The following is a 26,018-nucleotide window of genomic DNA, read 5'->3' on the forward strand; positions in this document are numbered from 1 at the left end:
GGCCAGAACACGCAGGCGGCCTCTCCAGGTGGCTTGGGCTTCCTCATAATATGGCAGCTGAGCTCCAAGGGCAAGTGTCCCAAGAGAGAGAAGCAGTCCCAAGGACTCTGTGGGCCACTGCTTGGAAGCCGAGCAATGTCTTTCCACCATATTCTACTCATGGATGTGCTTATAAAGAGAAGGAACCCAGACCCCACCTGTCCATGCAGGAGTGGCAAGGCTCTAGAAGAGGACACCAATCCAAATCTAATGTGGCTATTTTGGTAAAAACAATCTCCCATGGAAACAATTATATCTGAAGTTGAAATTCAAGGGTATAGAGAGGCTGGGCAGAGAAAAAGAACAAGGGAAGTGGACTAATATTTACTTACAAAAATTATGGAATTATCCCCTCTCCTTCCTTCCCTCCCTCCCTCCCTCTTGTCCTTCCCTCCCCCTTGTCTTCCCTTCCTCTCCTTCCTTTGTTTTCTCCCTTACTTCCTCTTTCTCTCAACACAGAACCCTCCTAACTTCTGTCCTCTCACTTTGACACATACGTGAGCCAGAAACAGAACCTTCCTCTACTGTAAGGAAAACAGCAGCAAAAACACAGCAAAGGATGGCAGCCTGTACTTGTCCTCCATGTCAAGGACACTGTGGCATATGGGAGGGTCCCTGGCTTGGCCTAGGAGTTCAGCCATGACCCAGCTCCGTGCAGGTGCTGCCAGAATAGAGTATGGGTTCAATATGGCTAGATTCAAGTTCCCAAGATATGCCAGATCCTTGGGTTTTTATGTGGGCTCCTGATTGTTTTTTTATTTGTTTGTTTGTTTTTTTACTATTTTGGTTCAAATTAAAATTAACCAATGAAACGCCATTGTGAAAACCAAATAAAACAGCTCTGCTCCTCCAAGTTTTTCTTGGCTGCCAAGTAGAAATTATGAGGAGGAAAAAGAGGCTGGCAGAGGGGTGCCAGACTCAAGGCAGACCAAGGTCTTTGGGAAGACCCACACTGGTTGGCCTTACGCATTGTAGTAGGAGACCACAGGGCTGAGAGGTAGGGAGAACACTACAGCTGTGATGGGCAAAAATCTCACTTGCTGTGGAGACAAACACTGGGTGCAGGAAATTCTTTCTCCCTTGGCAACCCAGAAAATGCCTTGGTACACTGTGTGGATGCTGGCTGGTACTTGAGCAAATGGGGCTTGACTAAACCCAGCTGACAGGAAATTTGTGGACATTCCCTTCCTCAGTAGAAATCATCAGGCCTTAGTGCACTGCTGTGATGTTTTTAATTCAATTCCAAACTATATTAAATTAAAATAAAACAAAACAAACCAGAATCAAAGTTTAAAGCTGGATGTCTTCTCTCCATGATGAGGCTGTGGTGAAATCATATTTAGCAAAAAGAAACAATTCAGTAAGTAGCGGCCATTTACTGTAACCAAAATTGTGGCAATAAAATGTTCTTATTAGTAACATAACTTATTTAACAGTACTACACTAAAATGTTGGTATTATTACATTCATAGTTCTTATAAAACAGCCCACCAAAGCCTTTGGTGAATGGTTGGACATGCCCAATATTGAGTACTGTGCTTTGGGGTTTTACACCTCCTGGAACTCCAAGGGGCATGGTAGCACAAAAGAAAGTAAAATCTGGGTGACATTACATCCATTTAGTGAGTCATAATTTAACAAATTATGACAAATCCTTGGCAGAAAATGGCAAGGCTAATGAACTACTGAGAGCTCTTCAATTTATAAAACTTTCAGTGAGTTCTTGTCCCAATAGTAGGGTTTACAGGGAACAGAAAGGTTGAGGGGATGAAAGAAAATGACCCACATGGCAAATCAGCTCACTCCAGCCTCAAAACATAATTGCCTTCTGGTAATCCACATGATTTTCGTGCACCCTTAAGTGTATGTAGTTGTTTTTGCATACTTCTCAACCATAACGAAGCAGAGAATGTAAAGAAAACTTAATTTTAGGGTTACATATTTTTCATATTCACATAATGCCATTTTCACAAAACTGAGCTAGGATTGTAAATCCCATAGTCAAATGAATTTATCCACATGGAGTTTAGCAGAACTCAATAAATCAAAAAATGATCTGTGGAAAGGATTGACACTATGTCATCAAAGGAAAGAAGAGAATGAAATGAGGGTGTGGGTCTATTTAATAAAGACATACTGTCAAGGCTGGCTAGAGAGGCTAGAGAGTTCTCTTTACCACTAACTCAGCTGCCACTAACTTTTGCTTGGAAAGCATCAACCATGCCACCAGGTGATACAAGGTGGCAAAGAGCCAGCATCAAGGACTGTTGGGAGCCCCCTGACCACCCCATTCCCCTCATCAAGTTAGTAACTTATGGTGGCAGGGACTGCTGGCCACCTACCCAAAATCCTGTCTCTCTTTCTTTCTTAATAACAGACTCTTGGGAAATGTGCTTGGCTGAAAAATCACACTTCCCAACTCATGACCTAAGAGGTAGTCAAGAGATACAAGTGGAGTCCTTGGGTAAGGCAACGTGAAAAGTCATTTTGCTCTAGTCTTTCCTTCTTCCAGCTTCTTGCAAATAGAATGGCTGGAGCCACAGCAGCCATCTTGAGATGCTGAGGATGGAACCCACATACTAAAGGTAGAAGGAGCCTGGATTCCTGATGACACCAGAAAGTCACCTTATTGGACCTGAGTTACTTTTATATCTATCTATCTATCTATCTATCTATCTATCTATCTATCTATCTATCTATATTTTTTTGAGTCAGAGTCTCACTCTGTCACCCAGGCTGGAGTGGTGGCACGCTCATGCCACTGCAACCTCAGCCTCCTGGGTTTAGGCAATCCTTCCACCTCAGGCTTCCAAGTAGCTAAACTACAGGCATGCACCACCATGCCCGACTAATTTTTCTTGATTTATCGTAGAGATGAGGTCTTGCCAAATTACTCAGGTTGGTCTTGAATCCCTGGGTTCAGGCAATCCTCTTGCCTCTCCCTCCCAAAGTGATGAGAAGATAGGTGGGAGCCACCCTGCCTGGTATTTTTCTCCATATATTTTAAATGAAAAAAATAAACTTTTTTTTCTTTTTTAAACTGCCTATTTGACTCTAAATGCAAAGAATAAATTCTAGAATCTCTGTTGCAAAGACTTTTAAAAGTGTAATCCCTGCACCATATCAACGAGAGAGAAAGGGAGGGAAGGAGAAAGGGGGAGGAGAGGGAAAGGGAAAGAAGAAGCGAGAGAAACAGAGGCAGAGGCCAAGGACTCATGACCTGGAGCCAGACCACCCGAGTTCAGACTCTAGTCTATTACCTCCTGCTGACTGACCTGGGACAAATGACCTCAGCATCATTGTACCTCTGTTCCCTCACCTATAAAGTGGGATGAAAATGGCACCGACATCAGAGGTTCGGTGAGGGTTCCTTCTGTGAATGACTCACTGTGAACATTCGCTATAGCCAGGCGCTCCCACTGCCCCACGAGGGCTCTGTGGCAGCATGCTCCTGTCTCCTGGGTTGGCCAATTTCTCTGCGTAAACCTGCAGACTTTGGAAATTTCTTAGGATGAATAAGCACTGTGTTCCCATTACTTCCAGGGGTCTGTCCTAAATCTGCTTCCTGGGACCACAAGGTACAAGTCTAACTCATTTTCATGTGAAAACCCTCCAAGTATTTGATTACTGGCAGGCCATCATGTCCACACTGAATTGCCACTCCCTGGCCAAGCATCTGGCGTGACTTTGAGTCTCTGACTGTGCTTCTTGTTCTTTCTCTTCTTAGATGTGACTCCAAGAAACAAATAGAATATTGCAAATGCACCTTTGTTGTTGTGAACTGTCCTTTGACACAGTCATGTTCAGCAGCTGACAGGTTCATAACCTCTATACTGTCAATATGAATTTTACCTGTTGTCAGTTTTAATGTTGTTTTCTTTCTCCAATTCTACTTTATCGGGTATCAATATTGCTGGTCCTTCTAATAGCTGTGTGAATTTGCCTGACAGTCTTTTGCTGGTGTACTTTTGACTATCTTTTTATTTTTAATCTTTTGCTGTCATTTTGATCAGATCTTTCTCCTGTATCCTAAATTTAGTGTGAAAAGAGAGTCTTCATCTTATAACAGAGTTGTTGAAACCACAACGCTCACTGTCATAACTGTTGTATTTTTCTCCTATGTCATTCTGGTTCATAACTTCACTTTTTTTTTTTTTAGTTGGAGTCTCACTCTGTCACCCAGACTGGAGTGCAGTGGCCGCTCCTGGCCACCATAGCCTCGACCTGCTGGGCTCTGGCAATCCTTCCACCTCAGCCTTCCAAGTAGCTGGAACTACAGGCACGTGCTACCACGCCCGGCTAATTTTTGATTTACTGTAGAGATGAGGTCTCGCCAAGTTGCCCAGGCGGGTCTCGAACCCGCGGGCTCAGGCAATCCACTCACCTCAGCCTCCCAAGGCACGGGATTACAGGCTGAGCCACCGAGCCTGGCTTCATAACTTTACTTTTAACCAGTGTGGCTGTTTCCTTTGTTTTCTCCTCTTTTATCTTCTCCCATGTTTGGAAGGTGAGTTTCTTTATGCTGTTCCACAGGATACTTTAATCTTATTTCTTCCAAATATATGAGTCAAAACTGAAATATTACCTTTGGGTTTCCCCATTTAAGATAATGCATATTCCTCCCCTGTCATCTCTCTCTATTTTAAACAACTTCTTGATCTTCATTAGATTAATTTAGATTAATTAATTTTTATTATTTTCTAGTTTACATTTATTCTCAGATTTACAAAAATTAGATTGCATTGTTAAATTGTTTATGGTGCTTGCCACCTGTTCTTTTATTCTACTGTGAAGTTCTAAATTTTCTTTTCTGTCTCAGTCATCTGGAATACACATTAAAGCAAAGAACATGGAAGATAATTTTTCTGAGGCCTTGCACATAAAAGAATGGCTTTCTCTTATCTTCAAATATTAGATACTCAGGTAGGCATATCATTATTGAATCAACACATATTCATCAAAATTCTGTGTGGTTAGTATCATTTTCTTTTGCCATTTAGTGCTGGAGAGAAAATTTTTGATGCCTGTCTTATTTTTTGTTATTTTCTAGAGGAAAGGGTTGATAACTTGTTATTTTTCTTTTAATGTTTGTTCATTGTTTTCCTGTTATTCTCATAGAACCAAAATTTTGTCAGAACTTGATTAACTGAGAAAATTTTTTTCTTTGATTTTGTCTGGAATGTGGTCAGCTGGACAATATGTTTTTCAGGTAAGGAAAGTTTTCTTCTAGAATATCTTTAATTATTGTTTCTGTTCATATCTTTGGGTCTCTTCTTCAGGAAAGTCAATGATCTGTTTGTTCCCTCCATGTCTGTCATGTCCTGATATCTATTACACTCAGCATGTCCCCTTGTCCTGTGCCTCTGTCCTCCAGAGGTGCTTTGTCCTCAGTATTGCCAAGTGTCCAGCAGCAGCTCTGTCTCTGAAGGGGATTTAACTTCTTTCTTACTCACCCATTTTCCTGTTCTTCAAATCCTGTGACCTTCTCAGCTTAGCTTCTGCTCTTCTGATGGCTTCAGCTCTTGTTCCAGGGGCTGGGTGATCAAATTTTACTGAGGATGATAAATAGTTTCCTGCAATGTTGGTGTATGTGTGTGCACAATTTTTTTGTTAATGTTTTTTTTAAAGTGAGAAAGTAGAATTTATTGAGAGGACAGAAAAGCTCCCACAGCAGGAGAGGACCTGAAGGGGTTGCCCGAACCCTGCATTTTTAAAAATTACTTTCAAAAGTATGTCCTTTCTCTGACTATTCCAGATGTTGTTCCCTTTTTCTTATTATATAATATTTTTATTCCAGTTGTTTCTTGCTGTTCAACAAACACACCAAAACTTAGTGGCTTAAACAACCATTTTATTAATTTTTCATAATTTGGTTGTTTAGAAATTTGGGTAGGGTTTGGGTGGGCAGTTCTTTCATTCTGTATGTTGTAGGCAGAAGTCACTTGGCAATTTTCAGCTGGTGAATATGTTGATCTGGAGGATCTGAGAGGCTCCACTCATGTGTGTGGTGTCTTGTAGGGATGGCTGAAAGGCTGGGTCAGCTGGGACCACCAGGCAGAGAACCCATCTATGGCAACTCCAGCATGGTGCCTCAGGGCTCCAAGAACAACTGTTTCCACAGACAAGGAGGAGCTGCACCACCTTTGTTACTTGGCCTCAAAGTCACCATGTCACGTCTCTTATACTTTGTTGGTTAGGCAGTCATAGGCCTGCCCAGATTCAAGGAGAGGAGACACAGACTCTACCTCTTGGATGCAAGGAGTGTCAGAGAACTTGCAGCTACGTTTTAAAACAACCACTTTTCTTTGACCTCACACTGTTATTTTTCCCCTTAGACATTCTTAGAGTGAGAGATTTTCATATTAGGTGTTGACACATGACATGGGGGAGTGCCCTTCTCAGGTCTCTCAGTGGAGGTACACTAGTGTAGATGGCTCTCTTTCCAAGCCTGTCTGTAGCAGGCTGTTGCCTGGAGCTTCACTGTTCTGGACCATCTGCAGTGCTACTGATCCAGTCTAAGACATAATTCATCTCTTGGGAGACCATATCACATTGCTGACCCAGCCAAATTTACCCTAGCTCTTTCTCTTGCTTGGCTGGACGTACATGCCCCACCTGCTGGCAGCTAGTGTCCACCAACCCCTTGAACAATCCATGCCACAGTCTTCTCATGGTCAATGCCACACTCATTTGATTTTGAGTTGATACATTTTTGTTCTTCCTCATTATGAGGTTACCCAAATCCAGGTGTGGGACAGGCATCTCGCCATCTCTCCATGCCTGTCTATTCTGTGTTCTCATTTGTAAGCTAGCTCAGAGTGGTTTCCAGAACCAATGTGTGTTCACCAATAAAAATAATCAAAACTGATAGGAGGGGTGGGGGGGAATGCAGAAGTACTGAGAGTGGGCCAACTAAATCTTCATCTTCCAAAATGCAGGGGCCATAATGTCTGAAGTTGATAGCTCAAGGAAAAAACTTCTATAAACGTACAATGTTTGGGGTAACCACTGAAGGACTAGCAATAGAAATGTCTGCTTCTGGACAGAGGACATGGGAGTAGCAGTGGATTGGGAAAGTAACCAGCACTTTTCACGCTCAACCCTGCAGTACAATTTGAGTTTGACCTTATGTATAGATTTTAGGATTTAAACAATAGTGATATGTATTTGGATATCAAAAATATTGCATATTTTAGAGTGAGGCATGCCATTTAAGAGGTCTGATTAGAGGTTAATTATATTTTATAATAGGTTATCTTCTTGCTTTGGGCTTAAACTTTATTTTCATTTTAACTTTTTTTTTTTTAATCAGAACATTGGGACAAAACCATGAGAGTTAAAGAAGGAAATAGAAAAAAAAAAAGAACACCCAGCAGCCCTGCAGTGAGTTCAGCTGCCCTTTCTGCATTGCTCTATGTACTTTGATTTTTATGTCCTTCTGGAAAAATTAAATTGGAGCTCTTTTTATCACTTCTTCATTTCATTTTTTCTGTTGTAAAAAGGGCAAGAGCTTAATGTGCCACAGACTAAAGCCGCAGGGGCAGCTGGACATACATGGACAGATGCCCACATCTCTGGGTGCTGGCTGGGCCTTCCACTCACAGCTTCCAGAGCACACAAGCACGGGTGGCAGCTGGAACCCGGTGGGCAGGTAAGGGGGAGACATGTTAAAGAGGTGAATGGTGCTTCTTTCTGGTTTCATGTTTTAAAAGAGGAATATGTCAATGTCAAAACAAAATATCCTTCCAGTTAATTTTTATCCTTTAACTGCAGGAAAAAAACTCATTTGCCCTTTGGTAGTTAGACCTCTTTTTAGAAAAAGAATCAGTGGCTCATACCCGTAACCCCGCACTTTGGGAGGCAGAGGTGGGAGAATCGCTTGAGCCCACGAGTATGAGACCAGTCTAGGCAACATAGAGAGACTTCATCTCTATGAAAAAAATTAAAAAATTATCTGGGCATGGCAGTGCATGCCTGTAGTTCTAGCTGCTGGGGGAGGGGGAGGGGAAGTGAGAAAGAAAACAAAAAGAAAAGAAACTTTTCAGAGGTTGCTCCAAGCTGCTCAAAGCGTGGTCCCTTCACTCACAGCATTGGCCTCATGGGAGCTGTGTAGAAACACAGTATTTCAGGTTCCCCATCCCAGACCCTGCATATGCATCTGGGTGCATAGTACAACTTGAGACAGCTGCTCCATGGAAAAGACGAGGGACTCTCAGTGGAGAAAGCTCAAGCTGGTGGTTCTCCGTCTTAAGATGTACTGACGACTGGGTCCTACCCCAGAGCAATTAAAAAACATCTCTGAGCAGGGCCTAGGCACAGGCATGTTTTCAGAGCACTAGGAGATCTCAATGTACAGCCAAAGCAGTAGACACTGGCTCAGTGATGCTCAGAGCTACCCGAGCACATTCTATGACAATGCCAGGACAAAAACCCTGCCACCTCCATGCGCCGCCTCCTCCAGGTGCGGCGATGACAAGGACGCCGGCATACATAGGCCCGCAGCAGATCCACAGTTAGCACAAGAAGGTCTAGCTAAGACCCCGTCCAAGGGTTACACAGCACATCTCTCTTTGTGGAGAGGGACCCTATCTTGCATACTTATCACGAAGCGGTCATGGAAGCTGCTGTCCTGAGACACCGAACAGCCCCAGAGCCACCGGCACCATCTTACTCAGATGCACTGGAGAGTTTCACCACGTGGGAAACAAGTCCATCAGATTTCCTAGCTTCTAACTGAGAGACTAAATAAAAGCAGGGTTGACAGAAGGTGCACATGTTTGAAATACTTTTGTGTGAGCCTATCGTCACGGCCAAGTGTGAGCTTCTTGAGGCATAAATTGATTCACCACAAATGCAGGCTGTGTCTGGATTCTGCTGGGGCGAGCAGTAAGTGTTAGACTTTGGGACAACAACTTAAAGAATGGCATTTCTCTGACTTGCTGTGATTTTTATTCTTGAGCAGAATGTTTTTCTTGGAATGGGTTTCTGGGAGCATTTGTGGACATGATTCTGGTCATGTGTGTGGGCCCTGAAGGGTGCTTTTATGAATTCAGAGCGGCAGCTGTCCGGGCCAGAGTGATGCTCTTTACCCAGAGAGCGTGGACCCAGTAAACATGAGATGGCTCTCGTGGGAACCCCAGATGTACCGCATGTGCCCAGCCCTACCTGGTACTGCTGCCCGGTGCAGAGGACAAGGTGGTCATACAGCACGATCTCACCCTTGGAAAGCAGGACGTGCTTGGCTGCTCGGTCTATGCCAGTCATTCTACCAACCACGACGTTAACCCAGGAGCACAGGGACATCAGTGCATAATCTTTATCATTAAAACAGTGGCTGCAAAGAGAGAGGCTTTGTAAGTGACATTTGAGCAGCTGACAGTGGGCATTAATTAGACATCTGGTGAGCTGGTTCACATCCCCTAGTGGGCCGAGGTTGTGCTCTTGCTGTGAGTTTACCAGGACCGAGGCTAGGAGATTTTTCGTTATGAAACACTCAGTCACAAATTGACATCTTCCCATTAAAGCTAAATAGTTCCACCTGGCTTAGACCAGCCAACGATGGGGAGTGTGTGTGTGTGTGTGTGTGTGTGTGTGTGTGTGTGTGTGTGTGTGTGTGTGTGTGAAGTCACTAATAATATGCTATTTCTTCTGCTTCTATTTCATTGCAGCTGTAAATTTACTTTAGCTGTTGAATTGTCATATTGGCCACAGGCTCAAAGAAAATGAAGGAGAAGTGACATTGTTGAGGATTCCCAAAGGCAAGGGTCCGAGTCCTTGAATATTGAGAATCCTATTTGCTAATACTTTTCAATAATGACCCATTCTTAGAAGCAGTGTGTGGCTTCATGTCAAAACAACAAAACACTTTTTATTCAAAGAAGACATCGATTAGGGAATTCTGTTCACAGTATTCACATATTCCCTGAAGACTTTTAGGATTCACTCTATAAGGCAAAGGTGATTTATAGGGTACTGGGCCGTCTACCAACAGCAGGTCCAGGGTGGGCGCTCGTGCTGTGGTTTCAGGGCACTGGTGACCACATGGTCTTTCATTTTCTGGGGTTTGAGTGCTCTAGTGTAATATGAGAAGAGTGGATTTCTTGTGGCTTTGAGTTTATTCAGTTTTATCAGGGTTGTTTCCAGAGTTTTCTGGAAGGTTTGACCTCATGTGAATACCTTTTAATGATTCTGTTCTGAAGACTGAGGGTCTGAGATGGTATGACAATAAGTGTTTAATTTAAATTTAGGCTGCATGATCCTTTTCTTCTTTTTAACTTTTACTTTTTTAAATGTATTTGTTAATTTATTTTTAGAGATAGGGTCTTGCTATGTTGCCCAGGCTGGCCTCAAACTCCTGGGGTAAAGTGATCCTTTGCCTCAGCCTCCTGAGTATCTGGGACTGTAGGCCTGTGTTACTTTTATACCGGGCAGCGTGATTCTCTTCAGAAAGAACTGTGCAATGGCCTGCATCCTTGCTCTTTCTGCATCCCTTTGATATACCTGTCTCCTCACCTCTCAAAACGGGATATATAGCCCACCTCTTGTGCCCTGACCATTGTAAGAAATGAACATGAGAATGTAGGAAATGCTGCTTTGTTAAGTGGGATGCATACATGGAAGGTGTTATTCTAATCATATTAATGGAACATAATCCTGTTTACTTTCTTTGGAAGCAAACAGGATTCTGAACTCATAATGGGAGGCCATTTTTTTCTTTTTGATCCACACATGAGTCTGGTCTTCCCACACAAAGAGAATTCTAGTAATGGAGGCACATTAGACCCCGTTACCAGGCCTGTGAAAGAGACAGGAGCACCAGGCTTTGTATCTCTCTGTGAAGCAATACTTAAAAACAAGAAAATGTCTTCTCATTAAGAAAAGAAAATCGGGCACTGGCCTGACACAGGAAAATAATGGCTAGTGAGATGCAATTCTCTTTTAAATACCATTTTGGCAGCTTTACAGAAATAAGGACAACTTCATTGCTTCCATACATTCATGCTCTCATGAAACCCACGAGGGATTGTGCTTATATGTTCCACAGTCCCTACTATCAGTCATCCAAGATGAGGAGAAATTAAATGTAGTTAGTGCATGGGGATTAGGCTTATGGGGATTTGCCCAAAGATAAAAGCTCTCAGGGGAAATTTATGGAAGGTGAAGACAGTGCTTGAATTTTTAATGACAGGAGGACAGTAGTGTTGACAACGTTAGAATGCATATTTCAGAATTAAAAACCAAAGCTCTGTCCAGTGGGAACTGACATTGGGGAACACTGATTTTCAGGAACCTTGACTCAAATGCAAAAGGAAGTGCTGGAGAATGTGGGGTGCTTGCTTTTACAGTATGCTACTGCACTGAGCAACAGTTCTCAGTTTCAAATATCACTGTGTGAAAATGGCTGCCATCCATTCTGACTACTAGTATCCATCCCTGATCTTCTTTAATTTCCTCGCCAGGTGAGTGAAACGACATTTTGAAAACTGTGAGTGATATCTTTCCAGAATTATCTCCTAAGCACTAGGATCCTAATATTGCAGGGCCTGTTGCAGGGGTTGGTGATACAAGAAATATCTCCACTAGGGTTTGCCAGAAAAGAGGAAGCCACACGCATGAAACTTCACGTTTCTCACGAGCTTGACCTTGATTCAAAAATCACGTGTGAGAGACTGTCTTCATAGAAAGTTCTATAGACAGATAATAAGGAGGAGAAAAAAAGGAGAAATGCTGGATGGGGAGATTTGTGAAAGAGGGCATCCACGAGGAGTGGCAGCTTGCTCAAGGGTGGAGTGTCCCCAACCTGGTGTTCAGAAGACAAGTGTGCAATGAGAGGAAGGCTCCGGGAGACATGCGAGTCCAGGGAGACCCACTCCATATGGAATCACAGCTCTCCAGAACAGGAAAGAACCTCTGCAGTTCTCAGAAAGGGTTAATTGTGGCACTCTTAAGGAGAAGGACCATCACAATGAACTTTCAATTAATCAGGATGAACTGTCCAATTAGCGATTCCTCCTGCTTCCTGCTCCTCCTCCCCTCCCACTGCCTTCCTCCCAGGCCTGTCATTACCACTTCCACCAAGGGCTGGGGGAAGGGGGTGGTTATTCAAAACAAAGAACAGTTACAATAATTGAAACACCAGTTAAGGACATGTTCAAAACCGTGTTGAGAATGAGGAACTAAAGTTATTAAATGTATGAAGGTCATTTGCACCTGTTACTTTTAAACTCTGTGAGCAGAGATAATGTCCTTCATTGGGGGATGAGGGACTAGAAAGGCAACATCCTGTTTGTGGTTCGCGCTGTGGCTTCTAAGACACACGGTGGCATTCAGCTACCTGTGCAAAGGGGTCTGGCTATTACTTGGTCCCTAACACTTGCTCAAGAGGACTTCTGCAGATGTTCTTGGATGTGACGTTCATCTATTCCACATTGTTTACTGAGCACCTGCTATGTGCCAAGGACTATCCCAGATGCTGGGATGCATCAGTGAAAAAAGGGCAAAAATTCTTGTCCTTGTGGAGTTTATATCATAGTTGAAGGTTTTGGAATGTAAGCAATAAACATAATTTTAAAAGGCAAAATATGTAATATTTAGAGGGATTTCAGTAGCAAGAAGAAAAAAACCAGGGCAGAGTATGGGGAACTGGAGTGTGTTGGGGTGTTGATTGCAAATGAATGAGGTGGTCAGCAGACCTCATGGAAAAGGTGACATTTAAGAGACAGAAAAACAGACCTCCAGGTGGGACTTGTCTGTCGTGGTGAGGGACACCGAGGAGGTTGGTGTGACTAGAGTGGAGAGGAAAAGGGCAAAAATAGTAAAAGTTGAGTTTAGAGAAGTAGAGGAAGACAGATTTTTGGTTGGATCATTCTAGAACTTTCTATGATAATGGAAATATTCTACATCTGGGTTGTCCAATATGGTAACCACTGGCCACACATAGCTAATGTGTTTGAGGAGCTGAGTTTTTCACCTCATTTAATTTAAATTTAAGTGGCCACCATATAGGGTGGTACAGGTCTGGACCATGAGGAGTTGACATGATGCAAGCCATCTCTCACAGCCTGGCACTGGCTACTGTGTTGAGAATGTAGAGGGGCAAGGACAGCAGCAGAGACAGCAGTGACCCTCCACCTAGCCACTCAGTCAATCCTCAGAAAGTCAGTCACTAGCTAGTTCTCCGCTGCAACTCACCCCACATGGGTGACGGAAACTTTTATCAAGATGACTGAATTAAATTCTCCTAAACACATTTATCAATAAAACCAGGATTTACTGGGACAGGAAGAGGGAAATTTAGGGAAAGGTGTGTCCATGGGTTGTTGGCCAGAATTTGGTGCTACATTAATTTTAACAAAAATCCAGCAGCTTGGCTTATCATATACTTCTCACAATTATAAAAAAGAAGCTCAGAGAAATGAAATCTCTTGTCCAAGCCCTTAGTGTGTGGCAGGATCTGAACCCACATCTCCCTGGCTTAAAACCCTTTTACTGTAGCATAATGACATCATTTAAAAAAAGAAGTCAGAGTTTATCATCTGATATAAATATTAAGTCAAAATGAGTCCGGTTCTGCTGGCAAGGAAGTTGTGGTTTTTCTCACTGCTTGAGCGCAGAAAACAAGTCTTTTTCACAGAGGAAAGAGAGTTCCTTCATCTCAGACTATGAAATGAACCCCCTGAGAGGGAACAATTTCCTTCCTCCTCCTTGAGGCAGGGAGCCTAATATTTCTTGTACCCATGTTTTGCTACAGGAAATTAAAATTAATGAAAGGTGTGTGATAAGGAAATGGAATTTTTTAAAATGGATGTTGTCAAGTCATGATTCTACAGAGAGAAAAACAATACAGCTCGCCCAGACTGGGGAGGTGCGGGGCGGGGGAGGGGTGGGGGTAGAAGGTCTCTACCTGATGGGCCCTTGATTACAAATGGCTAGGGTGGGCGTGAGACCCACACCCCAGTCAGGCACCCTGTCAGGTGCAAATAGAGTCGCCCAGCCCCACTGCCCTGTGTTTTCTCTCCCAGAACTCAAATGCAGAGTGATGGGGTCTGCAGGCTCCATCCAAATTGTCTCCCCACAGATGTGACAAGGTGGCCCAGTCCCACCACCCACAGGTGAAATGGTCATTCACTTGTTCACAGGTTCGTGCTTGCATCCCCAAGTGACATCTGAACTATTGTTTAGCTCAACAAAGATTGTGCACAAATGAGGACATTTGGGTCTCAGAATGAAAATGCAAATAAAATCCATACTCGCTTGCTAAAAACTTCCTTTGCTCAGCGCCCAGAAGTTTCTTTCCTGGGAGTCCGTGTGTTGAAATCAGAGTGAGATTACTGAACTTCAGGTGAGAACTAAGGAAAAAGCAACAAGGAAAAGAACAAAAAGAGGTTAAGCATGATGCAGTGAAAGTTGATTGTGATTCAGCTTGACATTATATCATGTGGCATCCAACTGTAGATTTTTTTCTTTGAGTGAGCAACTCTTTTTGCACAAACCTTCAAGCAGAACCAACTGCTTAAATGATAAAGCAAGATGGCGCTGGAGCTGCGAACTGCAGAAACTTCTTAACTGGCTTCTCAAAGTAAGACAAAATGAAACCCACAGGTCGGAGAGGGAGGTAGATTTAGTATAGCGTTTGTGCTTTAGGCTACTTCTAAGAAACTGGGTGAACCGCAGCCACCACGGCTAGGCCTGCTGAGTGCTTACACTCATGCACCTTGAGTGTATTGTTACCCTACTTATAAAGTCCTCACAGCAATGCAGTGAGGTCAGAAACATTATGATCCCTTTTACTAGGTGAAACTGAAGTAAAGCAACTTGCCAAAACGGTACAGCTAGTAAGTCCGAAGGTGGGGATTGGCACTGTCCTGTAGATCTCAAATGGTTGAGAGGTATCCAAAGACCATCTACTCTCTTTCAGTCAAGGTTAGCTTGATTATTTTCAGATACATACCATTACTCCAATCAGGACACCGAAATGTCACCTTGGAGAAAACACTACAAGATTCCCTGAAAGAACAAAACTACTTGATGTTTGCACCCGGCTTTCCAGAGCCCCAGGCACACTGGTGGACATTATCACAGAGATGAGTCTTCAAGACAGTTTACGCTGAGGTAGGTGGACAGGTTTTCATGACCCGTATTTCATATGTGAGAAGATCAAGGCTGGAAACTTAAGTCATTTGTTCAAGGCCTTGACGCTCATGAACAGCAGGGCCAGAAATGCAAGCCAGGCCTTCCAATCCCAGGCAGTGCCCTGTTCCAGTCACCATGCCACCCCCTCTGAGCAGTCCTGCCCCAAGTGGAGGGTTCTGAGGGGTCCACGTGCTCAAGACTTACTGGCGTTTGGTTGTCAGGATTTAAAATGCTCCTGCAAATCTGTCCTCTGGTCAGAGTGGGTAAAATGTTCTGGGTGATCTTTTCCCCCAGGCTGATGAGAAAGAGACTTTTTCCCCTAAAATCCCTTCTTAGTTCACACCTCCCCTTCAATCAACCAAATGCCAAAAAAGAAGCCTTCACCAAGTCAGAGGAAAACACCTGCCCTCCTTTCCCAGGAGGAGACTGGAAGCCTTCCAAATGTGGACATGCTATCAAGTTACCGACAATCTGCTAAGTAGCACTAAAAGCAGGAGACTCAGGGTGATGGCGCAGGCCGGCAACGCAATAAACTCCACTGCACCTGACATTTAAAAATAGCTAAATATTATGAGGTTTTGCTCTAAAGTCTCTAAGGATAGGTGTCATTTAAGAATGAAGACTGATTTGATAGGAAGAAGACGGATCACATCTTCTTCCCTAGTAAGAAGAAAACAAACTTTGAATATCTTCAAACAACATAAAGGTCACAATTAACCTCAGCTACTTGTGGCAGTCTGCCTGCAATCGATGACAGGCCTCTGATTAATTACCATTTCATAGAAAACGCCAATAGTGATAATAATAAGTGTTTATACTCACAGTTAAAATGTCTCCTGGCAGTGGGGACCAAAGGGAGGCCCAAACTTTACCCACACGATGACTACTTGTATACTGAATCCTGAATTGTACCCCATGTTTTTAAAATTTAAAAATGTAAAAAAAATGTATCCCAGCTTTGGATCCTATGTGATCGAAATGTGCTTTAGGTTATACTAATAGTAGTTAGATACAGGCTCTTTTACATCTCTATTGAACAGAAGGCTTCATAATTATTCAACTGTCTCTTTTACCACAAAGCAATCTCTTTGGTATTGAATAATTTGAATTATCTAACAACAGGGATCCAATGACTTGTAAGTTGCCAAACAATTACATTGTGTTATCCTAAATTATACTACTGTACTATGAAACTTTCCCTTCAAAACACAGTCGTTTAGGGTTTTTCTTTTTTTTAACAGTATCTGTAATGACATAGATAATTTTTGGGGTGGGGCAGGGGAGGCATTTTCTGGGTTTACATATATACAAAGCCAGCTTTCCACTCCTTCTCTTTCGTCCTAGTCAGTGCTTTTGCATTCTTCACTGTGGTTGTTCTGGCCCTTCCCCAGTGTTCAAGTCCCCACTGTAACCCTCTCCTTCTGCCTCCGATCCCCTTCCTCACTCTTAAGCATGCGCATCGTCTACATGATGAGGATCACATGGACCAGCTTGGCCTGTTCCCACGTCTCTCATGACCACACCCAGATGCCCTACAAGAGCAGTCTCCTATCCCCAGGTGAGCAGTGCGGTTTCTCCCCACAGACCCTGTCTCCTCTTCAAGTCCATCTTCCATCTCCCCCATTCCCAGTCACAGCAAATTTCTCTTACTCAGACTCTGAAGACCCTGGGTGTCACCAGTCTTGTGCTGACAAGGTAGGTCCATGAGATCAGTGGGGCCATGACCCAGTTTCTCTCCTCTAGGTGTGGCTCCAAATCTCAAGGTCACCTTGCGTCCAGAGTGGCCCCTGGAGCTCTAGTCATCACAGCCACACTACAGGCCACGGAAGGAGGAATGGGTGGAAAGGGTTTCCTGTCAAGGAGCCCTTCTAAAATTCCCCTGTGCCATTTCGGCTTACACTACCACAACTCACGGACATGGCCACAGGTAGCCACAAGGGAGGCTGGAATATGTTGTGTTTCAAAGAAAAACAGAGTGGTCTGCTAGAGAACTGTATTGCCCAGGGTTCTCTTACCGAGGCCAAAGTGCAGACTGAATCCTGGGAAGCAGTGAGCAGTCTCTCCTCACGACAACTCGTGAAGGAGGGCGGGATGGGAACGAAAAAGACCTTATTAACCATGTGCCAAGCCAAAAAAAATGGCAGACCCCACAACGTGGGATTGATGAAGGCAGCAGCGTGTGAAGGCTTAGAGGAGGCAAAAGGGAAGGGGAATCTTCAGGGACTGGAACGGTGGGATGCCATTCCTGATCCTGACCCAAAGGAGCAAGGGCTGGAGAACACAGCACAAGCTGGCCTTGGTGGAGGCTTCCTCAGAGCTGCAAAGGTAGAACACGCTGCCTGCAACCAGGTACTCCTCAATCACTGCCTTTCTACGAGTTCTTCCTCCCTTGTCCATCTGTCCCTGGTCAAGTTTCACGCCCATCTCCCAGGTGACATTATCTTCCTCCATGACCTTATCTTACATATTTACAATAGTGTGTTGTACGGTGTTTCTTCTGAGCTGTACATCTAATTTCTAGATGCCTGTCAGTCCTAACTGGGATGCCCTGGGTGGTCCCAAACCTATTCTGCCTTTACCTCTCAAGTTGGGATTTGGAAGCCAATTGCAGGCCCCTACCGACTGGTCACATTAGCCACCAGGTCTGATCCCTTTTACCTTGTCCACATCTCTTGAATGCCCCTTCCCCACCACTCCTGTGACACACGGCCCTAGACCATCATCTTATCCAGAGGGTTTGCTCCCTGGAACAAGTCTCTCTCTTCTGCTCACATTCCATACAGGTACTGGAAACCTCTTTTTAAATGAAATCAAATCTCAACCATTTCTGGTTTTAAAATCCTCATCTTTGCTTACTTCCTTGATGGCAGCAAAGCAGAGCAATTAAGGTCATGAGCTCGGGAGTCAGATGGCCTCCGTGGGACCCCCAGCTCTAGCACCTTCTAACTTTGTGAACTTCAGCAAGTCATTTTACTTCTCTGTAGCTCAATTTCCCAGCCTGTAAAATGGGAATAATAGAATCCAATGCTCATAGGGATGCTGCGAAAATTAGTGTCTGTAAAATACTTAGAATACGGGCTGCTACATAGTACATTTTAAATAAATGTTAAGTATTTCTATCAGCAAACTATTAAGTTCAAATTCACTAGCATGGCATAAAGGTCCTTATGGTTGGGACAGAACCTCCCCAGTCTTCTTTGTGAAAATTTCACCAGCACATTCATTTTTTCTCCTGGTCTCATACTTTTGCTGTGATAGTTTCCTCTATAATCTGATTTAGCAATATCCAAATATTTAAAGTCTTAAATCTATAACTATCTAAGAGTATTGGTCCAAAATCATGAAGTATATAATTCAAGTCGATTGATTTAAAATCTGATTACCTATGAATACTGAAAATGTTCCTGCAAATGAAAGAGGGGGTCACAGGCTGCAGCCTGTGTTTGGGCACACATGGCATGAAATGGCAGGAACCGTAGAAACACAGATAAAGCACGACTTTCGTATCTGATGGTGTCGACTGGTGTACATAAACAACATTTAACATCACTGGGAGCCCTCTGCTCCAAAATCAAAGGTCACCGTATAGTGAAAAAAAAGTTCAAGTTAAGTGCTCAAGCCAATGAAACATTAAACAAGTGCACCTGCATTTTCGCAGCAAATAATTCCAGTGGGGATTTCAGGTTGCTGTGGATACAAAGGGAAGAACAGCTCAAAGATACTTGTAAAGCAGGGAGGGATTAGAGTATCCAGGGAAATAAGTAGAAGGTATTGTGTTTCCTTCCATGCTTTGGGAGGACAGCCACAAAATTAGGTCTAAATAGCCTTACCCTTCAAATAAAGAGGGTCACATTGCCAATTTATTGTAGACATGATAAAAGAAACATGCCTACCCCTCTGGACAGCAGAAGCATGTCAGCCTGCAAGGCGATCGTTCACTATTTTTTAGTTGGTTTTTTTTTTTTTTTGAAGGGAGAAGGGAAGCAAAGGAAACCAAAGCAAGTGACTTAATTAACTGCTTCCATTAATGATTTTATTTGAACAGATAATGTAGAGGAAAAATAAATTACCCCACATTGATCTAAATGTTTTCATTTAATTTATCAAAACCTCTGCTTTTTTAGCGGTTCAAACCAGTGACAAAAATATTTTCCAAATGAGAGTAAATCCTAGCTCAGGAATTTAACTAACTGTATATTCAACTAGTCGAAGAATAGCTCAGATTTCATTCAGTCTTAATGATAACACATAATGTCCTAAAATACTATAGGTGGGTTTCAAAGCTGGGAGTTAGGTGAACTTCCAATATTAGAAGAAAAATAAAGGCAAAACAAATCAAAACAAAATATTTAGGGTAATTATAGAGCAGACTGTAAACCTACCATTTTTTTTCTGAAAAGATTTTAACTTTCTTCAGCAATATTCTTTCTGTTTAGGTTAGAAGAGTTTTTTTTTTTTTTTTTTTTTTTACAATGTCCTGGGCTACTTAAAATCTGAGCTATTCTTTGTTTATTTTTTACCTTTAAAAAAAATTTTTTTTTGGAATTTTTAAAATATATACCAGAGGCAAAAGAAGCTTAACAATGACCAACATTCTGCTGCTTTTAAAATACTCTCCAACATTTTTTGTTGTTGGAGAATTTTAAAGTAAACATTATACCCTGTATTATTTTGCCATAAATTCTCTAACATGTGAGAGCCTGAAAAATAAACTAAACTGCGGAAAAAGAAAAGGATGCTGGGAACTTACACATTTAAAGAGATTTCAGAGACACATTAGCCAAATGCAGTATTCGAAACTTGTCTGCTTCTTTATCCAAACAAATCACGGTAAAAGAACAATTGTAAGACCACTGGGGAAAACTGAACACAGATTGGTATTAGATAATCTTAAGGAATTATTGGGTGTCTGCTTCAGTGTGTTAATGGTACTTTCTCCACTTTTGTTGTTAGTGAAAATAAAGATGACGGCTGCATCCATAGCCACAAAGCTGTTGGTAATGACACACTCTGACCTCCAGGGGGAGACCAAAGAGAGAGATCCAAAGATGAGGCGTGGGATGAACAATTCTGGGCATATCTAGAAGGGAGTGAAGGGTTCCTGTGGTGAGACAGCAGTTAAAGTCTCTCCCCGACCCTACGTCTCTCTGCTCTTGGGCACCATCTTGCCTGATTCCACCCTGGGTGGTAGTCAGAGCTCCCCTAGTCTGGGCAGTCCCTGTAGGAATGAAGATGGGTCCTGGAGAAAGGGGACAAGGAGCAATTCCCTTAAGCCTACCCTGAGTCCAAGCCTATCCTTTGTCCTGAGCAAGAGATCTGGAATCCGCACCATACCTGACACTCAGGTACGAGTGTCTGCCTGGAGCGCCCTGGGTGCTCTGTGGGGTCCTCTGGGACCAGTCAGCAGAAGGGTCTGGTGGGGGTGGGGAAGATTTGGGGATTCAGAATCACAGATGAAAAGCTTCTGCAACTCTGCACAAAAGAAACATCCTTACTGACAAAGTAAAAATGTGTGCCATGCTTGAAATTTCCATTGAACAAATAAGAATAAAATTTGAGAGTTTTAGCAAAGTGGATTAAAAAGAAACTGTTTTCCTTTATAGTTTAGGGGAAATGGTTAATGATGTTTTTATTATATATATGAAGTCAAAACATACATTTATACTTTGGGCATCTGTTTATATACATTGGCATATTCAAGACGTAAATACCAATATGGCAGCTACAAAAGACTAGTCAGAAAGCCCATGCACACAAGAGATGGCAGAATACAGGTCACAGATCAGTCACTTCCTTAAGACTGGAATAACAAAGCATTATGGGACTTTGAAATTGGGTGAGATCACTTCCAGTAGGGAGATGAGGAAGGGTGTTATGGTTTGGGCAAATGCTGGCTATTAGGAAGGCTTTATTAACACCATATGGGCAGGTTTCCTCATGCTTGGCAACGATTTCTTCTTGGGCTCTCTTTCTTAATGGTGATAGTTTAAGCATGACGATTTGTGAAGTGCTTTCTGCTAGGTCCAATTTAGCACGTGAACACTACGAATGTGAGGTCATGACTTCAGCTGTATGATGTTAATGATAACATAATAATTACGCCTGGTAAGCCCCGAAGTAATGATGTGATTTAGAAGTTGCATGATTTGTTGCAAATTAGAAAATGTGGTTTGGAAAACAAGCCCATAAAAACAGGCTAGCTGCAAAGAGCAATTATGGGGGAAATAGGTTTCCTTGTAGATAAGACTGCCAACTTTGAGGAAATAGCTACACAAATGGTTCCTACACCCAGCTGCATGTCAGAATTAACTGTGGAGTCTGTTAAAGGTGCTGTACACATTCCTGGAACCCACCCCGGCCCTGCTGAGGTTCAACCCCAGGGACAGGAGTCCAGAACACTGTATTCAGACGACCTTCCTCACCCCTGCCCTCCTGGCTGTGATGTGCACAGCTGTAGAGTCTGGAACTGTTGCAATCTGGTGCTAAAGCAAGAGTTTCTTAATACTGACTCTGAGATCTTGGAAGGTGATGCCTAACATCTTCCTCCACCCCAAGTGCTTCAAATGAAAGGAAATTCAAGGCGGTGTTTTTCAAGCCTCAATGGTGTATATTGGCAGTGCTAGATTATCCCTTTGAAAGGCATTGTCTTCAGAGAGCTACACTTGGAGATTAGCATGGTCTTCAGACGTCATCCGTACAGCAGACTAGGTTTTACCTGGTCTGGGTCTCACAGAGTGACTCACGGTACTCCCACTCTCCAGAGAGGACGGCCATTGCCACCTCTCCTGAAGGGCCCAACGCCAGTGGTTCAGCTGGGCTCTTTCTGGGCTTTCCCTCCAAATGTCCACACAAAACCAAATGCTGTAAGAGGGAGCTTGCTGGATGTCTTCTTATTCCCTCAGTGCATGTGTACATCATTCTGTCTGTACCAGGATAAAAGAATTCAATGCATGGTTGTATGGTCTTAATCCTCCAGCTGTAGGGAGGACAACAGTGATTGGTGGATTTGGAGTTAAGGAGGCAGGGGAGTATGCAGAACTGAGGGTGTATGGTGTCCTTTGCTTTTGGGGTGAGCGAGGCTGCATTTAAAAAGAGCGGGGAGAGTAGGTGTACCAGGCAGGGCAGAGATGGCGTCATCAGCTTGGTGGTCCAGAAGCCCCGAATCCCTGCAGGGCTTGTCAAAGCAGAGTCCTGACCCCATTCGCAGAGTTTCTCATGCAGTAGGTCTGGAATGTCCATGTTGGTGGTCCAGAGATGACACTTTGAGAACCACTATTCCAGGGGCAGAAAAAGGAGGGGCTCCTAGGATTTGGGAGTACTCAAGAAAGGAATATGGAGTTTACCAGAAGTGTCTGTGAAGGAAGTATATGATCTCATTAAACATTTAAGAGACATGAGTAAAAGCTGACATTTTGTCTTGGGCTTTTTTTTTTTTTAAGCACAACTCTTGAACTTGGGGCGTGAAGGGTACAGTTCTGACTTCCATGACCAAGACATAAATGACCAGCTTGACATTATTGGCAGAATAAAGGTCCCCAAGTATGTCAAAATCAGGAAAAGGCACAGGAAATGTCCACTGGCAGCCCACTGGCAATGGGGTTCACAGGAACCCCTTGAAAAGAACTGATGTGGCCCCTGATCTACAAGGTCTCTGGACATCCCTCAGCCTGGGTCGACACTAACAGAAGAGTGGGCAACTCCAGTTTTCTTTAGAGTCAAGCAGTTTTGCACAAGAAACATCACAACTTGGTGCTCCTGTGCTAAAGCAGGGGTGGTGACCATGTTAACCAGACTCCAAGTGAACATCTCCCAAGGAGTCAGATCAGCTGTGGGCAGAAACACCTCTGTCCACCCTCAGTTCTCAAGGAAGAAGGCACCCTCCACATAGAAGCCCACCTCCCTGATCACTTCCCTCCTCTGAAAGGCAGTGCTGCAATAGCAAAAACATGGAACCAACCATGCTGCCCATTGAAAGAGGAATGGATAAAAAAAAATGTGACAGCTATACATGATGGAATATTACACAGCCATAAAGAAGGACAAAATTATGAACTTTGCAGCAACTTGGATGAACTTAGAGGCTATAATACGAGTGATCTATCACAGGAACAAAGAACCAAGTATCATATGTTCTCACTCATAAGCGAACCCTGAACAACTATTTTTAATACTATAAGAAAGGGATTGATAGTAGTGGGAAACTGCCAGGGGAGGGTGGGGGGCACGCCTCATCAACAAGGGTACCTAGGTGCATAATGAACATCGGTATACCTAACCCTGAACTGTACCCCACATATTTAAGATTAAAAATATAAGGCAGTGCTGACTCCCATGGGGATCTAAATACACACATTTAATCAGTGAGGCAGGGTCAGTCTAACAGGGTTGAGTGCTGAGTATCCTGACAGATGCTTTCCATATGTAACCCTCCACTGGCATGTGAGGAGGGATTCTGGGGCACTAGCCCCATCACGCAGGTGAGGAGACTGAGGCTCATGGTCATTGGATGACTGTCCTGGGCTCCCCAGACACAGCAGGGCATGGCCTCTTCACTGCACCCTAACCCTGCATTCTCGGTCTTGAGTGGCTTCTGGATTCCCCTGGAGGGTGGCCAAAGCACAGGTCCTGGACCCCAGTTCAGGCTTCGAATTCAGTCCTTACAGGGTGGGGCATGGGCTCTGTGCTTCAGACAGGTTCCCAGGTCATGCCGGAGGTGTGGTCCACAGACTACATTTTGAGAACTACTGATGGAACCTTATCTCCATCCCAAAGTATAAATAACACACTTGCCAGGACAAGCCTCTGAATGCCAGCATTTTCCAGCCAGGCTTTCTGGTGGAACAAGACACCTGGGTTCTCATTAAAACTGCAAGACTGCCACAGAATCCTCTGGACACAGGTTTCTCATCCAATCCCTGCTTCTTCTCTGCCTTCACCTATGCCCACTTGCTTTGGGGCTACTGTACAAATATTAACAAGAAAGAAGAACGCCAGCTAAGGGCAGTGAGGGTGCTCCAGCAGATTCTATTGGGATCCGCTCACATCACCCTGGCCGCCCGCTCACCTGCAGATGGTTCTGCCACCAGCGCTTTCCTGCCTGTCTCTGCCAGAGGCCATTCTGGGACCACGGAGAAGAGGAACAGGCTGCAAGAATAGCCCAGAGTGACCATACAACAAGCAGGGCAGGAACTGATGGGTAAATACCCCGGCTTCCTCACCCCTCAAGGAAACTTTCTCAGTTGTGCCCCTCTGCGGGCCCAGCAAGATGTAGCCTCAGTTGCCCACAGTGGTGGCCAGCTGACAAATGCCCCACTTGACTTTGGCATCTCTCCTTGCATCCCTGTCCCACTGCTCTGCTCTCTTAGGCATTGCCCTAGGGTCATGCCCAAACGATTTCACCTATACCCAAACTCCTTGTGTTCGCTTGGTTGAAAGAAATGCAAACCAAGACAGGTACCGATGTCACCATTTGCAAATGATCCCATAGCAGATGAGGAAGATGGAGAAGGCAAGGATACTACTTAGTTCCGGGTATGTGGTCTGCGCTTTATGTGATCATGAGAAATTCATTTCCTACTTAACACCCTTAACCCCAAGGAACTGCAACACACCCACAAAAAATGGCAGTAAGCGCATCCGTCAGTTCCCAGGAGGGCCTGATACTGCTGAGGGACTGCTGTGCTCTTGAGGGAAGTCTCTGATGTGGGTATCAGCAGGTGAGAGAAGTTACACTGACCCAAGCAGAAGTGGATAATTCCAGTAAAGGAAGACACTTCTATTTAACATGAATTACATTTAAATATTGGAATCAAATTAGGAAACCCAGTTGTGATTAGTGACACCAGGGCGAGTTCCGGGTCATTACTTTCTGATGGCAGAATGTCAAGTCCTTCTGCCTGGGAGGCTGAACCTCCATGCTTGGCACACAGTGTCCCCGCCCTCTGCTCCAGCAACCAGACCAGTCTCTGCAGCAGCCCCTGATGATCCTGTTAGGATGCCAATGTAGAAAGACAGTCCCAGGGTGTCTGCCTTGAGTTGCTGCCCACGTGCCACCCAGGCCTTGCCACCACACCGCCTCTGACAGCGCAATGAACAGGCAATCGGGGGAGCACATGTCCACTGATTCACGTGGCAGAAACAGGATGGGACCATCACAGTCACAAACTTGTTCACTGCGGTTCTGTTCTGAGATCAGCAAGGAAGCACTGACTATTTAATTAGTCACCTAATTAGTGACAGGCTCCACTGAAGTTTCAGATGTCCTCAGACAAATGTAAAGATAAAAAGTCTAATTAAGCCACAAGAACTAGCCAGTGGCTGCCAGAGACCACAGCTGTGCCGGATATTGTGTGGAACTGCACGGCCAGAAACAGGATTTGTGGTCATTCAGACACAATTGTAGCTTTAAAAGTATGCCCTGCTAGCCAGGCTCGGTGACTCAGCCTGTAATTCCGCGCCTTTGGGAGGCTGAGGTGAGTGGATTGCCTGAGCCCATGGGTTCGAGACCCGTCTGGGCAGCGAGACCTCATCTCTACAATAAATCAAAAAATCAGCCGGGTGTGGTAGTGCATGCCTGTAATTCTGCCTACTTGGAAGGCTGAGGAGGAAGGATCGCCGGAGTCCAGCAGGTCGAGGCTGCGGTGGCTGAGAGCAGCCACTGCACTCCAGTTTGGGCAACTGAGTGACACTCCAACTCAAAAAAAAAAAAAAAAGTATGCCCTGCTAATGCCAAGCTACTCCTAGTCACCTCAATCCACTCAACCAGGCAAGGGATCCATGTCTAGGTCTCAAATCTGAGACTTCATCTTTTGGTGAGATGACCTGGTCATTTCTGGAGAAAACTCTTC

At 44.0% G+C, this 26,018-nt stretch overlaps 1 protein-coding gene across 1 annotated transcript in view; it reads right to left on the minus strand.

The window, feature by feature from the left end:
- CFAP61 (cilia and flagella associated protein 61) overlaps window positions 1-26,018 on the minus strand; it is a 179,436-nt gene that overhangs the window by 88,240 nt on the left and 65,178 nt on the right. Inside the window, exons 6-7 of the mRNA XM_021708871.1 lie at window positions 14,289-14,387; window positions 9,205-9,373 (exon numbers count right to left, since the gene is read on the minus strand). Coding sequence (XP_021564546.1) covers window positions 9,205-9,373; window positions 14,289-14,387 — 268 coding nt within the window. The remainder of the gene's footprint in view (window positions 1-9,204; window positions 9,374-14,288; window positions 14,388-26,018) is intronic.

The sequence above is a fragment of the Carlito syrichta genome, unplaced genomic scaffold (genome assembly GCF_000164805.1).
Source record: "Carlito syrichta isolate Samal-C Ts95f unplaced genomic scaffold, Tarsius_syrichta-2.0.1 Scaffold153530, whole genome shotgun sequence".
In the NCBI taxonomy this organism is placed as follows: Eukaryota; Metazoa; Chordata; class Mammalia; order Primates; family Tarsiidae; genus Carlito; species Carlito syrichta.